The sequence below is a fragment of the Hypomesus transpacificus genome, chromosome 19, assembly GCF_021917145.1.
Source record: "Hypomesus transpacificus isolate Combined female chromosome 19, fHypTra1, whole genome shotgun sequence".
In the NCBI taxonomy this organism is placed as follows: domain Eukaryota; kingdom Metazoa; phylum Chordata; class Actinopteri; order Osmeriformes; family Osmeridae; genus Hypomesus; species Hypomesus transpacificus.
In genome coordinates, this window is record NC_061078.1 from 3,295,477 (window position 1) to 3,321,727 (window position 26,251).

A 26,251-nucleotide genomic window follows, 5' to 3' on the forward strand; every position below is an offset into this window, starting at 1 on the left:
AGAAATGATTGTGAATCCTGGGAGAAATGATTGTGAATCCTGGGAGAAATGATTCAAACATTCCTGTTCATGAGGGGGTTAAGTGCTTGGCTTGCAGGCATCATTCCAAACTTACCTCCGTCTGTTGCAAGAGACAGGGGGAAGACAGGGGTGTTACTGAGCATTGCGTAGGAACCCACAGACATAAAACATAAGTAGAACATCCAAACAGGTTCAATTGCAGTTTCGGGAGTGAAAACATTGCGCTGAACTTTGATTTGTTTCCGCCAAAAGCACTGCGCACATTTCTGTACAATCCCATCGCGTATGTGATGTGTTGCAAAGGAGGGTACAGGACTGTCGTTTTGTGTTTTCCAGCAGCAAAGTTTTAGCGGTCGTCTCTACCTTTCATGGCCTCGGCGGTCTGGATGAGTTCGGTCACAGCCCCAGCCACACGCTTGGAGTGCACCACGAGGTGCTGCTTCTGCTCCACCGTGGGCCTCTGAAGGACCTGGGGACAGACACACACATGGTCAGGAAACATGCTTGTCCAACCAAGAGACGTCGTCCAACATGAAGCGAATCGCGTAACATGGGTTTGTATATATTATGGCATGGTGTTTGTCGCCGGCGTGGTTTCATTTCTTTGTTTGTTTTATCCTTGTTGCATTAACAACGGCCTTGTGCCTTCTGTTAATGCAACAAGGATAATACAAACAAATGAAATTATACCACATCAGCTACATATTGTTCAGAAAAGAATCAGGACCAAAATCGATCCAATGTACCTGTTACAAAATGCAATAAACCTGAAACTTGAACTTGTAACTCACCAGCAGAACATGGTCTAGTAGGTCAATGTAGCCTGTAGTGCACTCAGCCCCGAACATCAGTGCCCGGCTCCTCACCTCCTCGTTCACTTCCTGGTGGTATGCCGCTTGCTGAGGGAATAAGAAATTCGACTGTGTCAGAGGCCAAAGGTCACAGGAGTGCCAACAAGGTACAGCATAGTGGTAGTGGTGACGTTCAGGCTAATACAGGTGGATGAGGACCTTGCAAGTGGTGAGCATGTCAAAGATGGCCTTGCGACTCAGGTTGGCGGTGTGGATCACGTCCTCCTGCCTCGTAGAGTTTCCTGCCGACACCGCTTTGGCTGTCGCCATGGTGATGCCCTTTGTCATGCGGATGAACTCTTCGGGAGTGGTTGACTTGTCTGGGATATCCCTGGACTGGAACACCTGCTCCGGGAAAAAAAACACTGGGTTAAAATTTGTCTGTGTAGATGTGCACATTTGTAAGATTATACCATCAAATGTTTGCCCATTTGTTAGGCTGATAACTGTTCATTTCCCTTCCACATTGCCTCACACACAAACAAAGTATATAACGTTTGACTACCGTCAGCTCCTGCTTGATGCATTCGATAGTGGCCTCCAGAGCCCTGGTCCCCCTGGTCGCCTCATCTTCCACGGCCTTGACAGTCTTCAGCAGGGAGGTCACGTTAGTCACCATCACCTGGGCCACAGTGGAGGAGAGGAGACGGTGAGAGACAGTTTACTGTGGGATGTTGTTCCACCCACAGCCACCGGGGGCACTAAGCCATCATCTTGGCTAGAGAAAGAGCTCAGGTGAATTTTATTATACAGAGACTTGAGCTGAAACGACCATGAAAAGACTGCTTGTTTTGTGTTAATTTCAGTGAGTAATTAGAGGGGACCTAAAGAACAATAGAAATTGATTTATTTTGAAAACAATGTCTATCTAGAATCGAGTGTCATGTAATTGGGGTCGAGCCTCAGGGAATTGAAAGGTAGGGGGAGCAAACCTGCCACGTAACAAACCCCACAGCACTCAGTGGTCAGAGCTAGGAGGAACCCCACAGTACCTGCTCCTCTCTGGGGCACAGAAACCCAGTCTGTTATCATCCCGTCTCAGGGTTACTTTGAGTCTTGTTAAAACTCCACCTCCACCACATGCTGCTGCTAGGGGGGGAGGGGGGGGGGGGAGAGAGCAGCAAGTTCGGAACTCGCTGCCAATTGACTTGACGGGGGTCATTGATAAGCTATGAGATTAGGGCATGCTGATGGCATGGTGTGGGTGTGGGGTTGGGGCGGGGGCGACTGATTAATGGGCTTGTCCCTGGAAGGAGGAGGGGATGGCTGCTATGCACACGGCATGCCTTTCACCCAGGAGAGCTCACCAGAACACCGTTAACGTTCATATCAGAGTTGGGAGGGAAGCCATGTCCTTCTGCCATGTTTCTGGAGGAGGACTAGGTGTGGATTACAGTATTTAAACGGTACTAGTTTAAACAAAAGTGCAGCAGGTCAAACAATGGGTAACATATGCCACTGTTTTTCCAATACAAATATCCTTTCCAGCTACAGCTGCAGTGCCCCCAACGCTAGACTGGCTTCAAACGACACGCCGAGGAGAAGTTGTGTTACCTTGGCGGCGCTCTTCAGCTGGTACATGGACGGGTCGTCAGCCGCCTTCCCTGCCGCACATTTGGTGGCGCCGATCAGCTCGGCGAGGGCCTTGGCAACGTCTTTGACCGCATTTATCAAGACCACCTACAGAGAGACGGGGAACACATGAGAAACAGCAGACCCAAGTACAAACCAAATGAACATACTCGACCGTGTAAATATTTGTATTGTACAGTTGTAAGACAAGGATAAAGAAATAACATCATTTGTTAGTCTTCTCACTTTTTTTACCACAACAATTACAATTACGTTTCACAATTTGTTACAAATGCCAAATCATGTTTAACATGTTAAATAAAATATAGAAGGTACAAAAAATCAAGAGTGATGAGTCGACCTGTGTCTCGGGGTTATCGGAGCCGATGCTGGCCGCTCCCAGCTTCACCACGTCAGTCAGCTGGGTGATTGTCTTGGCAGACGATTGGGCGGCCTGGGCCAGCTTGTCCTGACCAGTGGCTGCTCCAGACACCAACATCTTGGTGTCCTCAACCAGAGCCTTCGCAGTCTTCAATATGTTCTCCCTGAGAGAGAGAGAGAGAGAGAGAGAGAGAGAGAGAGAGAGAGAGAGAGACAGGTGAAAGACAGAGGGTAACAGTTACATTGTAAAATGTTAGCCAACACAGCAATAGGCCTTTTAAAACTGCTATGAGGGGAAATAACATCAAAAGTTATACCTCTATTCTGTTTAACTGATATTCTTCAAATGGATGACCTCTTCATTCTCTAACTATCATCAAAGGCAGACTGCAGGTAAGTTATATGGCCTCCAGTGCTGGGAGACTTCCTCTCATTTCAGTGAGGGTGATTTGTAGATTCTAACTCAAGCCATTTCCTCCACTGTGATCACCAGGTAATATGTCTTCCTGTCACTCTAAGGGAAGGGGGCGGGGACGGCCTAGAGCCTGATTCCAGTCTCTGCACTCACACACTAGATCCAGAAACACTAGATACAGAAAAACTAGACCCAGAAACACTAGCTCCAGAAACACTAGATCCAGAAACACTAGACCCAAAAACACTAGACCCAGAAACCCACAGACCGAAACCCACAGACCGAAACAAAGAGACATACAGACAGTTCCACACATCGAAACACCCCGTCATCGACAATCCCACCTGTGGTCCGCAAACGACTCGTCGTTCTCGGCGTTGAGGGTGCCCGCGGAGGCGAACATGATAGTGGTGTCGAGGTCGGCGATGATGCCAGACACGGCGCTGGCGGCCGTGATACAGGCCTGAGTGCCCTTATTACCGGCCTGCAGAGCAGACAGCACCATGGACACCTGTGGAAACACAGACGACATTCACAAACAACGGACTGCGGCGGCAACCCATTTTGGTGGGCTTTCAACCACATTGTTTTTCATGACAAATGTTGAATCGTGACAGAAGCAAACAACAGTTGTTGAGAACTTGGGAGACGTCAGTGTGACGGCTGAATGGGTGTCTAAGCTCAGCTCTGCCCACACTTTTGAGTGAACACATGTTCCTGTTTCATTATGATAGACGTTAACTCAAGCTGCAAGGATTGTTTCCATTAGTCTAGAGGCAAACAGACTAGCACAAACAGTTGAGGACATGCATACAAATGGGTGTGTGAAAACCATTGAATTCACTGGAAAGGACTGAGAGAACGATCAATATCATTAGACATGTCATGTCGAATGAAAAACATTCACATTAAAAGACATGCCCCACCAAGTCTTCACTTCCGACATTCTCTGTAAAGCAGCATATTTTTACGATAAGCGCATCAACGCAAGAAATACTGATGCCTAAGCTTTTTCTCAAGAGAAATCATTTTGGTTCAGCACTTTTGTTTTAAACTACAAACTGATAGATCACCGCATTGATTTAATGCCTGTGGAATACGTATCATGCATTATTGAGGGGAACTGAAGATTCATATTGCCCCAGCCTCCAATTCAAACAGTTATAAACATTGATGCCTCCTTAAAAGTTGCAACACACACAAGAAAACCGTTATTTAGGACTTTGAGTGTTGTACGACTCCTCTGGGTCACAAAGGAAAAGCTCAGGGTCTTCCACATCAACTGCTAGAGCGTGCTGAACCAGTGGACGGTTGTTCCAGTACCTTCTCTGTGACAGTGCGGGCACACTCAATGAGCTCCCTCTTGGTGAAGCTGTCGGAGGGGGTGACCTGCAAGGCCCCAGCCTTCTGGACCAGGTGGATGCAACCGTGGCCTAGATCCTGCACGCGGGTCTTGATCTGGAAGCCAATCTGGAGAGGAGCGCAGTACTGGGTTACATTTACATTGCAGACGCTTTGATCCAAAGTCCCCTAAAAAGTGCATATAATAAGTACAGCAGACGATCGATGATCAGAAGTACATTGGTCTATCATATTTCAGTGGTCAGACTCAAGGAACGCTTAGGATTTACCCGTCACATTTACAATTCAAACTACATCATCAGGAAGGATAAACAGTTTAACAATGTTGCTGCCAAGTCATGGCGGCCATTTTGTCCCTGGATCTCTTATAAGGTTGCGTTACAGTTAGTATCCAGTACTGGTGTGCTCACCTCCTCTGGCTCTGCGGTGTAAGCGGCCAGACGACCCTGCTGGGCCAGCTGACCGTAGTCAACGGTGACCTGAGACGCCAGGCCTCCCAGCTCATCTGGACACGTCACAGACTTGGTCATCTAACACACACACACACCACGGGTTGTTAATAAAGGCTGACATTTCTGAATGGTTTCCTCAATAAAATGATTTCAAACTCATTACTTATGTCTGAGTCAATTCTCACCATTTCCTGAGCAGTGACTGCGATGGCCTTGGAGTATTTCACCATAGTAGTCTGGTAATCCACGAAGGAGCCCTCTGTGTGCGGAGGAGTGCCCTCATCCAGCTGACCCAGACACACACACACACACACCCAGACACACACACACACACCCCCAGACAAACACACACACCCAGACACACACACACACACACACACCCCCAAGTCAGCCTGCATTACTGACTGAATCATTACCCTGTAATTCATTAACAGTACTGCACACAGACAAAATTAATTCACCTTCATTAGTGATAATATGCACTTCATGCCTTTAATTATGAGATTACCGTCAGAGCATTAGGCTGAAAACCTGCTTCCAACATCTGATCACAGCTATTTGACCATTTCCAACATACGCAAACATCATGTGATTTTATAACCTGTGCAATACAAGCATTTAATTAACTTTAACGTACTGTAAAATGCTTTGATATGCAGTTGTCAATGTTGATTTGACAATATTACTGATTGGTATCCTTTGACTTAAGCTTTGATTTAATTCCCTCTTCTTACAGGCACACACAAGGAGAGCTGTTATCACAACGGATTATCTAAGGATTACCTCAATTTAATCAGGACAATCGCGCGTATGCACAAACACACATCTTGCAAACAAAGCGATACACCATAGGTACAATAATATAATAATACTGTTCGATTACTGAATGTTTAAATGCCAACGGTATGATTCAGATCAGATGGGTCACAAAACCTTTGAATGTCTCAGAGAACCTCAGAATGAGGGAAAACAAGATCCAAGCGAGGTCTTTCTAGCACTGCACCAGATCCCAGGCTTCCTCTCGCCTTCACACTTCATACGTGTCAGTTCCCAATATGACTGTTAATTGGATGACAGAGTCTTGGTGTCACCAAGTCGGTTGCTAGGAGAAGATCAGGGTTGCGAAGCCCCCCCCCTCCCACACACAGAGACACATACACCACCACAACTCACCTTGCCCATGGCCTCAGCGATGGAGTCCACCATGCCCCCCACCATGCCGACCTCGCTGGCTGCGTCGTTCAAGGTCACCATGATGTCGTCCACCGCCTCCTTCATCAGCTGGGCGGCCTCAGCTATGGCATCGTGAGTGTGGGACGCCTGCGGACACAAAACTGTTAACCAGCCTGTAGTTTGAATCTCTGAAGGTCTTTGATTTTTTAAATTTACTTTAAACCAGGAAGAAAAAAAGATCAAATACACTGAGAATCTTTTTCAATGGAGACATGGCCAAGAAAGGCAACAGAGCAGCATTTAAAAGTGACATTGACACAATGACAGTGCGAACATTGTCACACAGCACAAAAACAGCAAAAACATTGTCATGTCAATGACACTTCAGCATGCAGCTTAAAGCCATGATGCTGTTATGCTGTTGAGGGTGTGTGTGTGTGTGTGTGTGTGTGGGGGGGGGGGGGGGGGGGGGGTCAGGCTACCTTGGGGTTTCCCCCTCCCTCCTTAGCTGCGTAGAGCATTTGCAGGGCGGACTCGGCCAGGGTCTTGGTCTGGTCCAGGAACGTCATTTGCTGTTGGTGACTCTGTAGCTTTGAGGCCACGCCCACTGATGCCACGATGAGCGGCTCGAAGTAGCCGGCCAGCTGGGTCACCTGGGAAGAGGGGGTTCCAAGGTTAATGTCATGGACGCTGCCATTGACTTGGCGTGGATATAGGTCACAAAGAGTTAAATGGCGGTGATTTGATGGGTACCTTGTGACCCAGCTGGGCGGCCTCCCCTCTGGCGGCAGTGAAGATGGGGTCGATCAGGTAACCAATCTCCTGCACGGTGGACGTCAGCTGCTCTTGCAAAGCCTGATGAGTGTGGAACAAGGGATGTCACGAATCACAATACAGTTTGCTCTATTTTTGATGATGTAGCAAACACAACCATCATCTATGGACAGTGAAAGTGTATCCCCATAGTTTAATATTTCACCACATATACTGTATGCCAACAACTCAAACATCCAAAGATCACTTGCATGGCAGCTCTGATCCCCCCCCCGATGAGGCTGTGTGACATAAAATGGCTGCTGGCGCTAATTAGCAGCAGAGCTGGTTTTAGATCGGAGTTCAAAATAAACTCAGAGAGGGGGGGGAAAGACAGAGACAGAAAGGAAGAAAAAGGAGAGAAAGACAAATAAAGACAGGAACAGAGGGAACAAAAAGCGAGAGAACGGATGAGAGGGTCACCCTGGTTACCTCCAGTGAGATGTCATCTCTGCAGGGCAGGTTCTGGCTGACGGCTGCCAGGGAGGCCTGCTCAATGTCCCGGATACATTTGTTGATGTTATCAATGGAGTGGTCACACTCCCTCTGGCCTGGGGCCTTGTCTCTGAGAGAGGGGGGAGAGAGAGGAAGAAAGATTGGGGTGAGAGAGAGAGAGAGAGAGAGAGAGAGAGAGAGAGAGAGAGAGGGTGGAGGGATAGAAAGATTAGTCAAAAAAGAAGATATTTAGCGGATGTTTCTATGTATTATGACAGTAGAGACACTGAACAGGAAGTCTGGGCGTCGATACCATAACATTGTCCTCCTCTCAACCCAATAACTTCACTCAACTCTGGATCGGTTTAGATTGAACTTGGTGTCCCTGAACTTTGTCGATAGATCATGTTGTGCTTGGCTTAATCATGTTTGAAGCCTCTCAGTGTTCAAGGAGACAAGCCATGGGGAAGCAGTAAGTTAGGTTGACATCCATTTTCTTGCGTGACGACTCACTGCTCAGCAGCTTCTAAGAAGAGCACTCTTGTTCAGATTGAGGCTGCAGTAAACCCTGCTAGCGGCTAAGAAGGGAGAGACTGGGTTGTGATAAGTAGCGTCCTTTCTGGCACAGCGGAGCCCTACTGAAAAGCCTGAGTAACAAACGTTTTTGTTCTCTGTGCAGTCGCACAAATACATGAAGACAGAACTGGCCAACTTGTTTGAATACTAATGTGCAGATGTTCTGGGCTGTTTCTATGCAATTCCAATGCTCTGAGCACACGTTCCATTTATCTAACCTGATTGCTGTGATGAGACTCTTAATGGAGTCCGACACAGTGCGAGAGTGGCCAGCCAGGACAGACCAGGTGGGAGGGTCTTTGGGGTTAATAACCAATGAGCGCGCAGTCTTCAGCAGGTGGGTGGAGCTGTCCAACATGGAGCGTGCCGATTGGATGATTGGCTCCTGAGCAGCAGAGCCCTACATTTAAAAACATACACAACATGTCACAACATTAAGAGCGCACAGGAAAATACGAAATGTTTAAATGGTGAATAAAAAGTGTTTCCTGAGCAGGACTCCTGGTTTGTGCCCATATATACTATACTATATATATATATATATATATATATAATACCTCGCTGCTGATTTGAGCAGGGACGCTGGCAAACTCTGGGTTGGATGCGAACGCCGTCAGGTTCTCCACAGCCTCTATGAGAGGAGCTGTGGCCACGTGGCACTTGTTGCGGTTCTCCTCAGAGAAATCTCCATCCAGGGCCTGGAAATGGGGAGAAAAGGCCCACAGACACGCCCAGGCACACAACGGTCAGTGGGCTCGCATGGAATCCCTCATGGCAACGAACCAACAAATTGATGAAGCTGCGGTCGTTTCTCACCTTGATAGTTTTGACCAGGTTGGCCGTGCTGTTGGCCACCTCCTTGGCCGACTGGACAAAGTGTCTCTTGGCAACGGGGTTGGCTGTCTTGGAGGACGCCAGGCGGCAGGCGTTACACAGAGCCGAGGTGTGCTTTGCCACTATGGTGGCTGCAGAGAGAACCTGGGTGAAAAGCAGCTGGTTACTAAAGTAAAAAAGCTGGGGTTTTCATGAGGTAATCATTTATGAAAATAACAGGTCCTTCAGTAAGTCGTCTGACCTGGGAGGGGCTACTGTCGGGGTCCACCAGGTTATGACAGGCCATCTGAATCGCCTGATTGGCCCGTGCAAACTGGATGGGGTCAACGAGCCCCTGATGCCCCGCCTGGCTGTTTGGGTCGGACACGCCCACCAAGTAAGAAGCCTGTAGAGAGAGGTGTACGACTCATACTCACACACTGAGGAAGAAGAGTGTTTCAGATATCGGCAATTCAATCAGTTTTTTTCTAAGATATGAGACTTGTGGAGGCATCTCACGAGAGTGCCTCTCAGGAATTTATCAACACCTGAGCACTGCAGATCAAGCAATGTTACGACTGCAGTGCATGATGGATGACGCTTCAGGCCCAAACACGGTCACAGTCCTGGCTTGCTTTGGCTCCCAGCCTTACCTGCCCTGCAGCCTCTGTGAGACCGCACAGCGCCTTTGAGGCCACGCCCACGCACTCGCCAAACGCCGACACGTCTCCGGTTTTACAATTCTGAGAAATGCCTGCCATGGACTCTCCCAAGACCTTTACCAGCACACACAGACACACACACACACACAGACACACAGAAGATCGTCAAGGCAGTTAATAGTGTTCAGGGTGGAGGTGGAGTTGGGGGGGGGAGGGCGCTACAGTACCTTGGAATTCTCCATCACGCTCTCGATGCAGTCGAAGTAGGAGAGGTCGCTGACCGGCTCGTTGGGGTTGTTCAGCATTCCTTTCACTGCCTGAGAAAAGACAGGGACAAAACCGTACACAGTAAATCACTTGGCTCACCTTCAGCCTCGGACGGCCTTTGAAGGCATGACCAAAGGATCTACAGCACCATCACAGAATATCACTTGTTAGTCTTGTATGCTTTGCAAATCTTTTTTATTGCTACAACTTCTGTCAAAAGAAGTAGCGAAAGTGTTTACTCTTACTACGTTTACAACGGCCACAGTTCTATTAATAACTTATGAGGGTACAGTGGCTGAAGCTACAGCTGAAGAGGAGACGGCTGTGCTACCTCCAGCTCTCGCAGGGCATTGTCACACTCCTTCTGACCAGGGGCTTGCTGAGTACACAGGGTGATGAGCTGGTTAATGCTGTCCGTCACCGCTCTGAAACACAACAGGCAGAAGAGGTGTGTGTTTGTGTGTGTCAGGGAGCACTTAGACCCGACGTTCAGCTCCACTTCACAAACACAAGAGGCCAGGCTCCATTGGTTCCAAATCTAATAAGGTACTCTTGGTCCTCCTCTCCTCTCCAGCAGGCTTCAGTGAGCCTAGACATTCCACAGTCACACGCCACTTAACGGTCCAATTACCCAACAGGAAATGAACAGAATCCAGAGGCCTGGGGAGAGAAGCTTCCCACCCAGGGTGAGATGTTGTACTGGTTAACGCGGCTAGACTGGAGGTGTGAGAATGATCACAAGGCTCCGCCCTGGCGTTGCCACAGTATGGAGACAGCATATCGCTCCTAAAGCTGGTGGAACACACAGGGCTTGTGTAGTGCGCATATCAATTGCGATACTTTCGTGACATGGAAACACTTTCCATGATATATTCTCCCCCCGTGCTCATGGGGTGCAGGCCCAGGTGAGGCGCCCTGTGTCGGGTGAGCCCGGGGTGGGGTGTGGTACCTGGCGGCTGCAGCCAGAAGATTCTTGGCGTTGGCTGCTCCAGGGTCCACAGAGAGGGACTTGGCAGCCAGGAGCAGCTTGCTGGAAGCCATGGAGATGTTCTTCAGGTTGCCGATGACCTGGATCTGATCGTCTTTCCTCTGCAATAGAGAGGAATATTCATAAACTCCTGAACTGAATCATGTACAAAAAAAAGAAGGAAAATGGTTACAAATTGTTTGAAGAGTTGTATTTCAAAGAAATAACTTCATAAGCAGTACAGTAGAGTTCTGTACATACAGAACAATATCTAAAATGGTACTAAGGCTAGCTTAGGATACGCAGAGAACAAATTGTATACCCTTGTTCTAGTTTTAAAAGAAAATAAAAAAAGAGAATGAGGCCTTTGTTCCCTTCCCCTTCATTCCAAGACTGTCGATTGTTCCTCCGTGAACTCTCATCCTAGCTGTGCCGCTGTGGTCACCTGGGCCTGATTAGATCATCAATATCACGCTACACGCATTTCCCCTCTACAGATGATCAATTCAGACCGACCAGACCACTTTTGTGTCTCAAACACAATCATATTTTGGAGTCGATATACTGCGCCGAGACCATCATTGAACACAATAAAACATCAACTGTGCAAAGCTAATCAATCAATAAGCCTAGATATTCTGTCTCAACCATGAATGCCATATTCCAAATTATTCTGCATCTATTATGGCCAATTAGGTTAGAAGAGAAGAATTACTTTTTGAATCATTGGCATATGACTATTATAGAAGACAGAGATTTACATTTACATTTAGTCATTTAGCAAACGCTCTTATCCAGAGCGACTTACAGTAAGTACAGGGACATTCCCCCCGAGGCAAGTAGGGTGACGTGCCTTGCCCAAGGACACAACGTCATTTGGCATGGCAGGGAATCGATCCGGCAACCTTCTGATTACTAGCCCGACTCCCTCACCGCTCAGCCATCTGACTCCCCTAGAGATACTCTTCCAGATATCTACAAGCCACAATACCTGAGTATGTCCAGCCATCTCGATGCCGGCATCCAGGAACTCATCAAAGTCTTCGCTGAACTTTCCGGATGCAACGGCCAGCTGACTGCTGGAACCCCGGGAGGCATGGACCACGTCCCCTGCAGACTGGTTCAGACCCGCGGCCGTCTGGTTCAGCTCACTCTGGGCCTCCTGGAAAGACTTGGTGGACAGGGGAAGCTACGTGGGAGGAGAAGAGAAGAGACAGGCACTTTTGATGACATTATATTTGTAACATAGTTACAAAGTTACAACCTATATGCTTGAAAATGTCTCAAACTCCCGACATTTATGGCTCCTAAACTAGGCTTCCTCACAGTTTAAAATCAGCCGAGCGAGACTCACTGTGTCCACCAGGAGCTTCTTGCTGGCCTCTCCGATGCTCTTGAGGGCCATGTCCACATCCTTCTGGCCAGGCAGGCAGTTGACACAGTTGTTCAGGGAATGGGACACAGCCTTGGCTACCTGAATCACAGAACAGGTGTGCGTGTGAGCGAGTGTGTGAATGTGAGCAGGTGAACTCCAGCACCCTCCGCCGTGGCCATGTCAAGCAACATTTAAAAAATCTAAAATGCTAATGAACCAAGAAGCAGAGTGGGGTAATTGATGTTGCTAATTTGCACTTCGGTTTCCAACAGATGTCCCCCAATATGTTCGTGTCCCTTTGGGCCGTTGATGGCAACAGTGAATCACGCCGTCGCAGTAGCGCGCGGAGAAAGCTAAAACAGGAGAGCACCTGAACACATGAAAAGGATACGAATGGAGCCCGCTGGCAAGGTCTCAAGCAACCACGGACAAAAGAGCACCAAGAACGTCTGTTCTGAACACAGCCATTTTTTCTAAAAACGGCGCTCATTTGCAAAGGGAGCGAATACAGGACGACAACAAGATATTGTCCAGCACCAAATTAATTTATCTCAAATTCCATGTGGATATACTTTACTTATTCATATTGTTTGTGCGTGCGTGCTGGAGGGGCGAGACATTAATTTTTGATGTGTGCTTGGGCAGAAAATCTGCTTCTCTAGATTTGAATCAGTACGAACATTTTGCTCCCTCTGAAAGGAGTTGAGGTGCCACTTGAGTAGATCATTCCCACCTCAGACTTTACTTACAGTGTAAGGTGGAAAAGGTAAATAGTGTTCTTGTCATCGCAAGGTATGTGAACAGTCGGGCAGCAGACAACTAAATAATCCAGCTTCCTCTTCAATGAGCTTCAAAGCTACACATGAAAGACTGAGGCTTATTTGTTGAGAGAGAGGAGGTGACTTGAAATCATTAGTCAGCAGACTCTGCTCAGGTGAAACAGCTGGAATGTAGTTGGGGCCTTCTACATTCAGATCATGAAAAAGGAACACAGCAGATCTGAACAAGCCTTACTGCACACCATCTGAGCCTGCGGCTCGTGGCCATCCTCTCTCACCTGAGCAAGCCTCTGTTGGCTCTCTGCATCACCGGGGGAGACCAGAGCCTGCTTGGCCTCGTGGATCAGCATGGCTGAGCCCTCCATGACGTCGCGGGCTGAATCCAACATGGCGGCGGCCGCCTGGGGATCGGTGGTGGAGGCAGCCACGCCTCGTGCAGCCTGGCCCAGAGTCTTCAAAGCCTGGGCTGTTTCCCTGGCTGCTACCCCTACACACACACACACACACACACACACACACACACACACACACACACACACACACACACACACACACGGATCAGTTAGAAAAACATATGAAAACATGGAGAAATAAGCATACATTTGCTCAGCTACTTCTAGTTGACATCCGGGTGAATGAATTCCTAATACACTTTAATAGTTAACACAATGTTTTCTAGTTTCCAGAGTGTGTACAGCTGCTTTGCTTCTAGGGTCTGAACGGCTGAATGCTTCCTAGGCAGTGCAATGTAATCAGAGTTGGGGGGAATGTGACATTTCACTTACAACACCAGGAGAAATAAGCTAATTGAATCAGTTCACATTAGACACCCATGTGACAAGATTACAGCAGGAATGCACTGTCTATCAATGACATCCTTGAAAGAGGGAGCTTTTTCCAGTGGTATGAGTTAGACTTGTCACTGTAACAAAACCAAAACGAATAAGTCAAACAAATTCATCTAAAACTCCTGGTCCTGTTGGCTGTGGGTTCTTCCCAGCAGAGAAGACAGGAAGGAACACCTACCAGTGTAGTGTTCGTTGCCCTGGGCTGCACAGGTGAGGAGTTGGGCCATGGACGAGCCCACAGACTTGGAGGTGCTGCCCAGGTCCTGAGCACACTTCTCCAACTTGGCCAGGAGAAAAAAAAAATAATAACACAAACAAAATCAGACTTGAAGTCTCTGAGAGACAATAAACAACACCGATTTGATGATGTGTTGTTGTCATGAGTCATTTGGGGAAGCCTGACCGATTCTCCAGGAAGAGGTTTCAGCTGCCCGTCGACGGCGGCCATCAGAGCATCTTGGAGTTCGCTTTTTAGCATTTGGACGGAGGTGAGCGCTGAGTCGATTTCCATGGGGCCACAGGCTTCATGAGCCTGCAAAAGCACAGGGCGACAAACAGACCTTTATCAACCCAAACAGGCACTAAGGTTGAGGTAGATAATAGCATTGCAATGCAGGTGCCAGATTACAGGCATAACTAAGGAAGGCGTGTTTGTGGTCACCTTCTGTGCTGAGGTTCGGAGCTCCGCCAGGCTGGTGGCCAGGTTCTTGGCACACTGACCCAGTTGCATAGCAGCAGCCTGGTCAGTCACCGTGGGAACAGCGGACTTCGCAGATGTCACCATCTTACTTCCAGGCTTTCCAGGAAAAACAAAATGTCAACATGGCCTCCACAATTTAAACCGGCAATGTGCATGATGTGACATTTGCATTTGTTTCGTTTTTTGACTCCAACACGTTATTAGCTTTGCAATAAACTAGGTGTGTACCTGGAGGAAGTTCTGGCTGGCGATGATGAGGGCTAGCTGGGCACTCAAGTCCTCAGGCTGGGCCTGGCTGCCCCTAACTCCCTGAACGAGCTGGGGAATGTGGTCCGCCACTGCCTACACACACACACACACACACACAGTCAGCCATACATACTTTACCACATACTGTAGCTGCTACAGTCAGCCATCCACTGTAGATGCATGCAGGGGATATGCTACAGCTCTAGCCCTCCCCCCCCTCCCCCTTCCCCCGCCCACGTCTCCCCAGCGACCTCGAGAGGCTTTATGTTTCAGCACCTTGCAGCTCTGCACCAGTTGCTGGTGGGCGGCAGTGTTCTTGTTGGAGGCCGCTGCGTTCTGAGAGGCAGCGATGGTCTGGGTGGCCGCAGCTGCAGCTTGCTTGGCGGCATTCTGGCGGAATGTAAACACACGCAGACATAGCAAGGTATGTGTTGAATCCCATAGTCACCCAATTAAAAACACACACAGCCTCCTTTTATGAAAAAGGTCACGCGTTTGATTTAATGTCGGGCATGGGCATCCAGGATGGTGTTGGCGACATGTTTGTCATGAGCTTTCATGGAAACTTCTCCTATGTTTCTTTATTCCATATGATGGAAAACAAGGAAGGTTTTGCAGGAATGTAAACATGGAGGGGAGCGAAAACATTCAAACCTAGAATGTAAACCAGCTACACTAAACTGGAGGAAGTACAACATTAACAAGACAGTTACTTTTCTCAATACATTAAGCGTTCACAAAAGCAGGTCCAAATACATAACATGGGGAAAGTGGATTACCAGTGTGTATATAGAGAGACATTTATTTATTTTGTCAGAGAATAAACATTTGTGTCTCCTCTTGTCCGTTCCTCCCTAATCTAGTGCCTCTGCACCCTTGACTCCTTGGCCATCCCCAGCCTGGCCTTTATTAGTCCCTCCTAGTCTCACTAGTCTCTTCTGGTCCCTTCTAATCCCTCCTAGTCTGACCAGTCCGTCCTAGTACCTCCTAGTCCACCGGGTCTGTCCTTACCTCTAGCCTGTTGATAAGTTTCTTCTTGATGGCGTTCTGGGCAGCAGCGTTGGTGGCGACACGGAGCCCTTCCGCCGCCTCCCGTAGCCTCTGCTGCTGGTCCTCGTTCTCAGGGTACGCTGCTGCCCCCTGCACCAGGAGAGAGAGGGAGAGAGAGACAGAGAGAGACACACGTCTATCATTAGACTTAAATGGCACAATTCCGGCAAACACACAGCAGACTGAAAGTCATCCAAAACAATCTCCAGAGCTCACTCCAGTCCAATTACAGCTTTGGCTCATCTCTGTCTCGTCATCGCTGTCCGGCTGGAACCAGGCAGCACACACACACACACACACCTCTAACGCACTGAGCTCACTTCATCCCTCTGTGTGGGGTTCTTTAGCCGGCTGAGAGAGCACAGCATGGAACTGGGTTCACCCAAACCAATATGCCTAAGAGCTCTGGCCTCTTGTTGTTCTTGTTGTTGCAGGGGTATGGACATGAGCTAAGCCCAATGCCATTTGGTTAATTAACAAGCAGTAGGGCAGCTTCATCTGATACTACCGGAGCAGCCATCGTGTCGTAGGCTAGAGAGAGGCTATAAATATACGTAGCCTCAAGGTGATGTTTATATTAAGCGTGTATTTATGAGAAGGGGCATGGTGGGCCTGGGGCTACGGTTTCTCTCAAGATAGAGAAGGTGACGGGCGAGGGGTCAAATCACTTGGCGACAATTAAAACGGAAAATGCGCTTCTCCCATAAGGCATGGGTTGTTAGAGACAACTGGAAGACAACGCAGCAACAATTTAGGAGTTGTTTCTTGTTGCGTATGTGGAATAACGTCTACATACAAATTAGGCATCATTTGGGAACATTGATGCAAAACTAAGTTTATGGCACTGTACTGTGTGTTGGTGCACCTCCTTCATTCCCAATCGGTTCGGACACCGCAACAGTACAACGTATTGAAAAAGCGATCTGAAAGAGATCTAGTCATTAGCCAGAAAAGATCTGTCTCATCTTTCATCAGCAGACTAAACACTGACACAATCCTCTTTCTCTATGCCTCAGCAAAACTACATCTCTCTCTTCCTGGTCTCCCCTTCAGCTGGAGTTACATGGCTGAATGCAGTCTCCTTCTGAAGGTTACCAAGGAAATAGTCAGCAGATGTCTAATCCCCTTATTGATAAGGATAGCTGTGATTTTGATTAACCTGACACACATCAAAAGGTGTCTAACCAGCTATGAGCTATGGCCTTATTTAACATTTATAAAAAGGTGAACCATTAATACTTGCCTGCCATGCTAGCATCATTCATATAGCCTGGAGAAATGAAGAGAACCAGGAAATGATCATGCCGTAGCAGAGCGATATTCCGACTTACGCAACCAAGCCTGCTTTGTGGAATTTCTGACAACCATTTTTAATCACTTTGGCAACTTTTGTGTCGAGTAGAGCCTGACATTTTTCACTTCAGAAAGAGAATTCCAGTTGTGATATAACAGGAACAAGCCACATTCCTTCAGACCCCCTTAGGGCTGACTTCCCTCTCTGTACAGTGAGAACCTCTGTGTCTGGGTCTCCCGGCAGAGTTTAAGCCAAGAGGTCACCATATGGGGTCAGTGTGGTACAATCAGAGGTACCCACAAGTCACAGCGGGGGTCAGACTTGATGATGTCACTGGTACAAAAGAGGGCATGGGAACATACTGCTAAGAGCCTATTGAGACACACACACACACACTTCTCCAGGGATGTTGGATCCAATTTTGTAACAATCCAGACTATGTCTGGTTTGTACCGGAGAATGAACTGGCATCTCAGTTTTCTTTTCACCGTTTCTCAAAAGCTTTAACAAACTGTTTATTAAACTTGTGAAGCAGAAGTGTGTCGTCACCTTTGCCGCCTCCACCATTCTGGCGGTGGCGTCCGCCAGCAGCTTGGCGGCAGCGAGCAGCTTCTTGGAGTTGTCGACGTCCACCTCGGCCTCAGCGTCAGACCTCATGGCGTTGACCAGGTCGGACGTGGCCTGGGCCAGGACCCGGGCCTGACGCACCATCTCACCTGAGGGACAGAGAGAGAGAGAGACAGGAGAGAGAGAGAGACAGGAGAGAGAGAGAGAGAGACAGAGAGAGAGACAGAGAGAGAGAGAGAGAGAGAGAGAGAGACAGGAGAGAGAGAGAGACAGGAGAGAGAGAGACAGGAGAGAGAGAGAGACAGGAGAGAGACAGGAGAGCGAGAGAGAGAGAGAGACAGAGAGAGAGAGACAGGAGAGAGAGACAGAGAGAGAGAGACAGGGGAGAGAGAGAGAGAGAGAGAGAGAGAGAGAGAGAGAGAGAGAGAGAGAGAGAGAGAGAGGAGAGACAGGAGAGCGAGAGAGACAGGAAAGCGAGAGAGACAGGAAAGAGAGACAGGAGAGCGAGAGAGAGAGACAGGAGAGCGAGAGAGAGAGACAGGAGAGCGAGAGAGAGACAGGAGAGCGAGAGAGAGACAGGAGAGAGAAAGAGAGACAGGAGAGAGAGAGACAGGAGAGAGAGAGAGAGACAGGAGAGAGAGAGAGAGAGACAGGAGAGAGAGAGAGACAGGAAAGAGAGAGAGACAGGAGAGAGAGAGAGAGAGAGAGAGAGAGAGAGAGAGAGAGAGAGAGAGAGAGAGAGAGAGAGAGAGACAGGAGAGAGAGAGAGAGAGAGACAGGAGAGAGAGAGAGAGACAGGAGAGAGAGAGAGAGACAGAGAGAGAGAGACAGACAGACAAAGAGCAGTTGTAAGGGATGCAGGTACAGTCTGGGTCAATCCAGACAGGCAGTTGGGGTAGAGGAGTTGGTAGTTCTTCACATTATTAAAGTGGATTTGGCATAAGTCTGGAGGCATCTGGCATCTAGCCTCCAGAATTCAAGCGGATCTGCCAAGAGATCTGCCAACATCTCCCTGGAACAGGAATTACTCTTTTCCAGTCCATTTTTGTATTGAAGTTCATGTCAGGTGTAATACAAACCCACATATTTTCTGTTGTGAAAGCTTGTATTTTCAGACAGATGGGAACGCTACAGAAGTCTACCAAATTTGGGAAATCACTTTACTTAAAAGTAATCTTAGTGAAGGCCAATTCATTTGGAGAGTAAAAACCATCTCCACTGTGCATTACAGCTGTCTAGTCATGGCTGATTGTCTACAAAGAGATTTCACTAAGAACAATTTCACTGACAGTGTAAAAAAAAAAAAAAAAAAAAAAAAAAAAAAAATCTAATTTGTATTTGTAAGATCATCATCGTTAATCATTTATCCATCTTACATTGCAATAGGTCTCATGGAACAGAAAGCTGTGCAGTCTCACCTGCGTCTCCCATGGAGGTGAAGATGCTCTCCGTGACCGTCATGATGGTGTCGGTGGCCTGGTCGTAGCGGCCGATGGGCTCGCCGCGCGAGGCGTAGTGCCGGACGTGCTGCAGGAGGTCCCCCAGGGCCTGGCCCACCACGCCGGCCGCCGCGCCCACCTGCTTCAGCAGCTCCCCGTCGGTGGTGGCAGACAGGCAGGCCTGGACGCAGCCCTCCACGGAGCGGTCCACCAGCTTCCCAGCCTCGATCAGCTGCTCCTGGCACACCGGGGAGCTGATGGTGGGGCTGACCACCTGGAGGAGGATGGGGAGAGAGGGAGAGAGGAAATAATCAGTGAGAGAGGGATGGGGAGGGAGAGAGAGAGAGGAGATAGAAAAAGTGTGCCTGTTTACTGCAGTACAGGAGAGAAGAGGAATCTTCTAACATCTGATTACCCATGTATCGATGTAATAGTAACATCACGACTACCAACAACATATATCCCATTAAAACACGGAAACTGAACTGATTTGCAACTCAACAGCATCCACTTTAGCACTTCACCCATGGGCAAGCACCAAGCCTGAGGTTAAGTCCAATAAAAGTCAAAAGATTCAATTAACGAGGCCTGAATGTTCCTCTCAGTGCTGTCACTGAACCCTCCAGGGTGACCAGGACGTTTTGTCCTGAGTGTGTCTGATGCATTACCTTGGCACAGGCTACCAGCTGGGAGGTGGACAGGGCACACTGGGTGGCAGCGGCGATGACTCGGTTCTGGAGCACCGTGTCATCGGCCACCTGGGCCACGTTCTTCGCCTTCAGGACCATCATGGCCGCCGCGTTGGCCACAGCCTTGGCCAGGTTCATTAGAATATCCTGGATCACACACACACACACACACGTCATCCACAGCTACCATCTCTACATGCTTTTTACTTTGTTGTTCTCACCCAGTTTTTCATGCAGCGTACATGGCTGTGGTTCTGCATCGTTTTGTTCAGTGACAGTTAGGTGGCGGGTCTTTACCTGGAACCTCTCGTCTGTCTCATTCTCTCCAATTTGCCGCAGCAAGTCCCCACTGGCCTGGCCTATACTTCCTGCCGCCGTCAGCACCGTCTGCCGAGGCTGAGGATGACACACACACACACACACACACAAACAAATGCATTTAGAATGACACACACGTCCTACAGGTCCTATGGAACCTTGCCACACCACCGACAGACACATAAAAAGTAACAACCTACTTAAAACCAAATGTTGGCCTTCAAACAGTCCTCCCTCAAACTAAATAAGTCCCTCTGCACAGGAACACAAACAGCAACTCCTGTATTTCTAAAACAGCTTTGGAATAATTGCTCCATAAAAATAAAAACTCCCCAAAAACTGTGCAAGCTACTCCCCGGTGAGGAGAACAGAATGATCTGGAAACGCAGGTGGATGTGTAGGATCCATTAGTCATCCTGACAGTTATGAATGATTCAAAACACCCTTCCCCACCGATTGGGGTTCTGTTGTATCCCAACTACACAAAACAAGCAGAACATTGGCATCTCATTCCAAAAGGCTGCTTTTGTTCAGACAGGCAGGCAGGAAAGAATAATACAGGGAGGACAATGAAAGACTGACACCAAGCGACTCTCGTCTCCCTGTCAACCGCAGAAGAATATGAATCTAATCACGACGTCAAGCTGGCTGGGCCTGCTTGTGGGAGAGACGCCACATCATTACGAACAGCCCAGATTGAATTATTTCAGGAGGCCCGAGAGGACGGCGTGCCAAGTCTACAGCTGTAAACAAACACTCCTAATTACTCAGTAGCGAGGCTAACACCAATCTAGCCCGTTGAGATACTCATATCCCAAAATTAAATGTTAAAGATTATTTTATTTTTATATCTATTAACTTGAGCCTCCCCTTCTTCCTCACCTCCCCGGAGGCGGGCTCCACGGCCAGCAGCAGGTCGGACACGGCACCGGCCAGCGTCCTTGCGGCCCTCATCAGATCGGGGCCTCCGCCGACGTCGTCGGTGACAAGCGCAGCCAGCAGCTTGACGCCCTTGGACATCTCCGTCAGGTTGGAGGAGATGGTGGTGATGGCACAGCCCACGGCCGTGTAGTCTGTGTCCGTAGGGTCACCTGGGTCGGGGGGGGGACAAGGATGGGAGGGAGGGAGGGAGAACGTTCAGCCATAACTTGGTGCTTTGTTCCACCTCCCAGTTAACCATAAAAGGTTAGACCCATTACTGACCAGTCACAACATCAATTTGCAAATGTCACTGACATCACACCATACAGTTCAGTTTGTCAGAAAAAAGGACCACAGGGGTCTACTGCACATGAAAGAAGTCTTGTCTGCACAGTAAAACACATGGTTGATCAAATGACTGCATCTTGGCAGGACAATAACCAATGAGTATGGAGTGCCAGTTTGGCCCACTCCACATCAGGATGAAGAACAATTCCACCCTCAGACGTGCGATACAATCTGCAGCTAATGACAAACAGATCCCGGGAAAGCTTGAACCTCAGAATTGGTAATTGGGCAAATAATTTCCACCAGCGAGAAATAACCCCACAAGAGCTTGTAAAAACATTGCCTAAGAGCACAGGCTTCAAACTAAATGATCCCAAACTACATGAGTTTTAACTTATAACTTTAAGGTACAGTGTGGAAGTGCCACATAAAACAATCTCGGAAATGGATTCCTTACAGATTCCTAACCGCTACAATAAGTAACCTTACAGTGCTGTATATTCCACCTAGCATGCACATGTGTGTTTAAGCGCTGTTGTTCAGGTCGTTCTGAGGTAACTCACCAGCCGTGAGGTTGACGACGGAGGCGGTTCCTGCAGTAATGGCGTCCACCTGGGAGTGGATCTCGTGTTTGGACTCATCCACCTTGTTTTGAATCCACATCTTAGAAGCCTGGACCAGGACAAGGACACAGGCAAGAGGAAGAGAATACCTGTGAGAATTGTGAGAACAATGTGTTTGTGAGAATTTTGTGTGTGTGTGTGTGTTGTGTTGTACTGTACCATGTCCTGGCCTAGTGGTGGCAGGTCATCCACCTCTCCTAGGTCAGCCTGTGCCTGCTGCACAGCCTGCATACTGGTGTTGATGGTCCCCATAAGAGCCTGCTGAGCTGAGCTCTAACCACACACACACACACACACAGATTTAGATCAACGCGTGGCTGACAAACATATAGTCCACGCGACATACGTTCAGAAAGGCGTCGACCAAATGTGTTTTCGTTGTGCGCGTGTCTGTATGAGGAGGAGGGGAAAAGAACTGTGCCCTCACCAGTGGGGGCATGTGCCCCCTGTGCATCTGGCCCATGGTGATCTGCTGCTGGGCGGAGGGCATGGAGCCCACGCTGAGGGACTCGGTGCCGATGGAGCCAGAGCGGATGACCCCCGGTAGGGCTACCGAGCCGTGCTCGGCCCGGCCCACGCGGTTAAACTGCTGCTGGAGGATGGTGGACCTGGCACACAGATCGACAGAAGACGCAAACACACACACGCACAAACACACGTTAGATGCTTAGTATGTGCAATACCTGCTAACATGTATGATTTAGAACACCATCTGTCATCCTGCACATGTAACACAATTATAGTAATTGAAAGGGCAGCTGTGGATCAGTCATCATCAGATGACATCATGGTGGTTCATAGTGTGTGTAGCTGTGTGTCTACCTCCCTGTCATACTCAGTGTGGGAGGTTCACCTCACACACACTAAGGTTCACCTCACACACACTAAGGTTCTGAGGTTCTAAGGTTCACCTCACACACACTAAGGTTCTGAGGTTCTAAGGTTCACCTCACACACACTAAGGTTCTGAGGCTCAAAGGTTCACCTCACACACACTAAGGTTCTAAGGTTCACCTCACACACACTAAGGTTCTGAGGTTCTAAGGTTCACCTCACACACACTAAGGTTCTGAGGTTCTAAGGTTCACCTCACACACACTAAGGTTCTAAGGTTCACCTCACACACACTAAGGTTCTAAGGTTCACCTCACACACTAACCCAAACAGCAGACACATGACACAGCCTGTTTCCTTCTTCCGGGAGACAAGCCTTTTTTTGCTGATCCATAACTGAAACCTTCTAGATTGAGTTTCCTGTGTGTGTGTGGTGTGTGTGTGTGTGTGTGTGTAGAATGAATGCCCTTGACTTGCCCTGGGCCCTTCCACACTGGCCCAGATAGAACAACAATCGTGGCCAATAGTCTCTCGGAACCGGAAAAGGAATATCAATTGAGAGCTAGACAGGAAAACAGCTTCCATTACTTAACCAGCGCTCCATCTAGATAAAGGGCCTAATAAACATGTAATGACTGATTGTCCTGATAACATTTTTGTTTATCTGGCGTGGCATAACTTCCTTTGTTGGACGCTGTCCCAGGTATAATTTTGTGTGAAGAGGAAGTGTTCCCTGTAGACTGCAGTGATTCAGTAGGATGTATTTGATATGATATAGGACTGGGGACTGGGTTGTAGTTTATCACTGCTGTTGTGTTGTTCTAGGCTTAGGGATTGGCTCACATACTTCTTTGGGGAAACGGATTCTTCCAGCATGGTCGACTCCTCATCTCCTTCTAAACCAAAGCGGTCCTTACTTTGCTTCTGCAGCGAGAAAATATGACAACCAATGAGGGGAAAAAAATATTGCATTTATGGTTTTACAATCTGAAGGAGGTTTGAAACCTTAATCTGATTCTACACGAGTCTAGGACCATACCTTCTTCAGGATGATGTCGATGTATCCAGCGATGAGCTGAGAGATCTGCTCTCCTTCTGTGGTCTGAACAGAGTAGTAGCTTTCCTGGTACTCCCCAAAATCCTATAATGGTCCAACACACAGTCATGCTAGTGGTGAGCACCACAGCAGTGCTACCTGCCTCCGATCAGAGAGCTGACTTAAAAAACCAGCCAGAAAGCCTTTTGTGACTGTATTCTACATACGGCAGAGCCACAACACAAGAGTAGGGGATTAGTCTTAATCTAAAGGACAAGTTAGCAGGTAACATTGGCCTGATAATGTTTTCAATTGAGTCAAGTCTAAGGAGACTAAAGTACAGATTATGCTCAAAATGCTTGCGGTGCAATTGAAGACATTCTGGTACTGGAAAAGTACAATTATCAGTGACACTGTCCTAGGGAACAACACAGGAAGGGATCACAAAAGAAATATCAGAAACAAACCGAAAGTGTAAGACTATGTTGCTGCAAATGGAAATATGCAAGACCAGAAACACGGAAACCTATCCATATGACTAAATTCTATGACTATATTCCAAAGCAGTCTAAATTCAACCCCTTACTCCACCCCGCCCAACACACGCACACACACAAAAAAAGCACTGCTTTTAAATTCAAAGTTGCTCTCACAACCCTCATACAGAAAGGGGGGATTAATTCAATTGAGCGGTGGAAAAGACTACATGTCTACCAGGAAAGATCTACAAGATTAAGACTCTCATGCTTATTGACTCCCCGTTAGAAGACAAAAGAGAGCCATTGACTGAGAAGACAAAGGAGCCGTTTGGTAAATCAAGTGGACAACGGCAGGAATAGACAGATGGCCCAGCTGTGATTGTTTATGACTGCTGCAGAAAGCACTTTCATCAACCTAGTCATCGCCACCCAGTTGAGCTTCTAAACACATAGGAGATGGATGTAACTTGAGTCTTGAAAAGGGGTGGTGGACCAGCGGATGTTTAATATTTGTGTCGGCTGTGTGCACTATACCGTATGTGGCATGCTCTTTTGTGTGTGGATGCGAGCGTTTTGTTTGGAGCAGATGACAGGCGTGTAATGGATTTGGTGTAGTTCATTTTAATCACAGATGACATGAGTGTGAATGCGTGTGTGTTGGTTTTAAGCCCAAATGACATCCGCTGAGGGGTCTTACCAGGGTGAAGCTCTTGGGCGAAGCGGCCCACCTCTTCACGGTGGTCAGGGGCCACTCCTGAACCACGTCTTTGGTCTTCTCTTCCACCCGCATCACAGACTCTTTGGTGATCCCCAGTAGACGCGGCACCAGCTTATTCTTACTCTTCATCTTTTCCTGCAAGGTCAATTTGATGAATTATGCTGAGCTAGTGACATGGGGTTATCGGAGAACAATGGAAAAAGGGTATTGAAAGAAATCAAATAAGGAAAAACGATCTATATCTATAGATATATATCTATATCTAAATCTATATTTACATCATATTCATGGTCGGAGGAGAGTGCTTTATGTGCTAATGCATCACACATTGTGAAACCTTTTTTAATCACGTACAAAAATGTAAACCTCCACCCTCACTCATTATTTCATCTCCATCCTCACCCCTCCCCCCCCCCGCTGGTGGTCATCTCTATCTCCCAGCAGGGGTTGGCAGCTGCCACGAGGCCAGGACCTACCTGGCAGAGGACCAGCGAGTTACTGTTAACTCCCCTGGCCCAGGTTTGCCTCTTCTATCACTCTCCTCCTCCTCCTTCGCCCCCCCCCCCCACTCTGAAATAATCATCACACCACACTCCACTGCACAAGCGCACAGTTGGGTTCCTTCCAGAAACTCGCTGAACTCCCCATAGATGAGGTGACAGAGGGAGGGAGGCAGCCAGCGCAACAGTGTGTGTGCATGCTGGAATACTTGTTAGGTTATCTATCCATTAATTTAAAAAGGTAGCATTATCAAACTTTTTTGGACTTCCAAATATTGTTTCATAGTTGAAAGGGAATGATTATTTTATCAAATTTCTTGGGATCTTGTATTTTTATACCATACCAGTTATCAATATCATTAACACCAGTAATTCATTTTACAAAACCGCAATATTTCCTTAAATGATATAAATTCAGTTTCATACATTGAACCTAATTATACCACTAAAGTACGAGGAGGTGTGTTTTTCATCTGCCATATGAAGGTCGGCAACACAAAATAAAAAAAAAATAAAAAATACTTTTATGTGCTTTTCGGTGGTGGCCAGATAAGCATATTTCTGACATCTGGTAGGCTTTAATGTAATGCTCAGGTGGAATTGAATCATTTTCATAGGCCCTGCTGTCCACTGAAGTAGAAGGGCATTCCTCTTATATGAGAAGAGGCCAACATGAGGGTGGTACGGTACACAAGCTGGAACATGAAAAGCTTGATTTGGGGTTGTAGGAGGCTCGTTTCCACCCTACTAGAGGTTCAGAACCGCGTTTCAGAATCGGGCTTCA

General features: G+C 47.9%; 1 protein-coding gene across 4 annotated transcripts in view; it reads right to left on the reverse strand.

The window, feature by feature from the left end:
- Positions 1 to 26,251, reverse strand: part of tln2a (talin 2a) — a 64,840-nt gene that overhangs the window by 7,084 nt on the left and 31,505 nt on the right. Inside the window, exons 11-54 of one of the 4 annotated variants that reach the window (XM_047042127.1) lie at positions 24,947 to 25,102; positions 23,774 to 23,875; positions 23,582 to 23,658; positions 22,328 to 22,508; positions 22,060 to 22,173; positions 21,841 to 21,949; positions 20,951 to 21,159; positions 20,048 to 20,146; positions 19,730 to 19,897; positions 19,041 to 19,335; positions 17,605 to 17,771; positions 15,723 to 15,851; positions 14,988 to 15,101; positions 14,691 to 14,804; positions 14,424 to 14,558; positions 14,166 to 14,294; positions 13,941 to 14,043; positions 13,193 to 13,401; positions 12,115 to 12,234; positions 11,752 to 11,949; positions 10,743 to 10,882; positions 10,125 to 10,218; positions 9,754 to 9,843; positions 9,518 to 9,640; positions 9,127 to 9,270; positions 8,868 to 9,029; positions 8,609 to 8,749; positions 8,270 to 8,451; positions 7,473 to 7,605; positions 6,981 to 7,082; positions 6,710 to 6,880; positions 6,228 to 6,374; positions 5,240 to 5,341; positions 5,013 to 5,132; positions 4,564 to 4,710; positions 3,585 to 3,751; positions 2,806 to 2,989; positions 2,427 to 2,552; positions 2,180 to 2,251; positions 1,378 to 1,494; positions 1,032 to 1,217; positions 813 to 920; positions 385 to 490; positions 116 to 121 (exon numbers count right to left, since the gene is read on the reverse strand). In XM_047042127.1, the coding sequence (XP_046898083.1) occupies positions 116 to 121; positions 385 to 490; positions 813 to 920; positions 1,032 to 1,217; positions 1,378 to 1,494; positions 2,180 to 2,251; positions 2,427 to 2,552; positions 2,806 to 2,989; positions 3,585 to 3,751; positions 4,564 to 4,710; positions 5,013 to 5,132; positions 5,240 to 5,341; positions 6,228 to 6,374; positions 6,710 to 6,880; positions 6,981 to 7,082; positions 7,473 to 7,605; positions 8,270 to 8,451; positions 8,609 to 8,749; positions 8,868 to 9,029; positions 9,127 to 9,270; positions 9,518 to 9,640; positions 9,754 to 9,843; positions 10,125 to 10,218; positions 10,743 to 10,882; positions 11,752 to 11,949; positions 12,115 to 12,234; positions 13,193 to 13,401; positions 13,941 to 14,043; positions 14,166 to 14,294; positions 14,424 to 14,558; positions 14,691 to 14,804; positions 14,988 to 15,101; positions 15,723 to 15,851; positions 17,605 to 17,771; positions 19,041 to 19,335; positions 19,730 to 19,897; positions 20,048 to 20,146; positions 20,951 to 21,159; positions 21,841 to 21,949; positions 22,060 to 22,173; positions 22,328 to 22,508; positions 23,582 to 23,658; positions 23,774 to 23,875; positions 24,947 to 25,102 (5,998 nt within the window). The remainder of the gene's footprint in view (positions 1 to 115; positions 122 to 384; positions 491 to 812; positions 921 to 1,031; positions 1,218 to 1,377; positions 1,495 to 2,179; positions 2,252 to 2,426; positions 2,553 to 2,805; positions 2,990 to 3,584; positions 3,752 to 4,563; positions 4,711 to 5,012; positions 5,133 to 5,239; positions 5,342 to 6,227; positions 6,375 to 6,709; positions 6,881 to 6,980; positions 7,083 to 7,472; positions 7,606 to 8,269; positions 8,452 to 8,608; positions 8,750 to 8,867; positions 9,030 to 9,126; positions 9,271 to 9,517; positions 9,641 to 9,753; positions 9,844 to 10,124; positions 10,219 to 10,742; positions 10,883 to 11,751; positions 11,950 to 12,114; positions 12,235 to 13,192; positions 13,402 to 13,940; positions 14,044 to 14,165; positions 14,295 to 14,423; positions 14,559 to 14,690; positions 14,805 to 14,987; positions 15,102 to 15,722; positions 15,852 to 17,604; positions 17,772 to 19,040; positions 19,336 to 19,729; positions 19,898 to 20,047; positions 20,147 to 20,950; positions 21,160 to 21,840; positions 21,950 to 22,059; positions 22,174 to 22,327; positions 22,509 to 23,581; positions 23,659 to 23,773; positions 23,876 to 24,946; positions 25,103 to 26,251) is intronic. The other 3 variants (XM_047042130.1, XM_047042128.1, XM_047042131.1) reach the window with 3 other exon arrangements.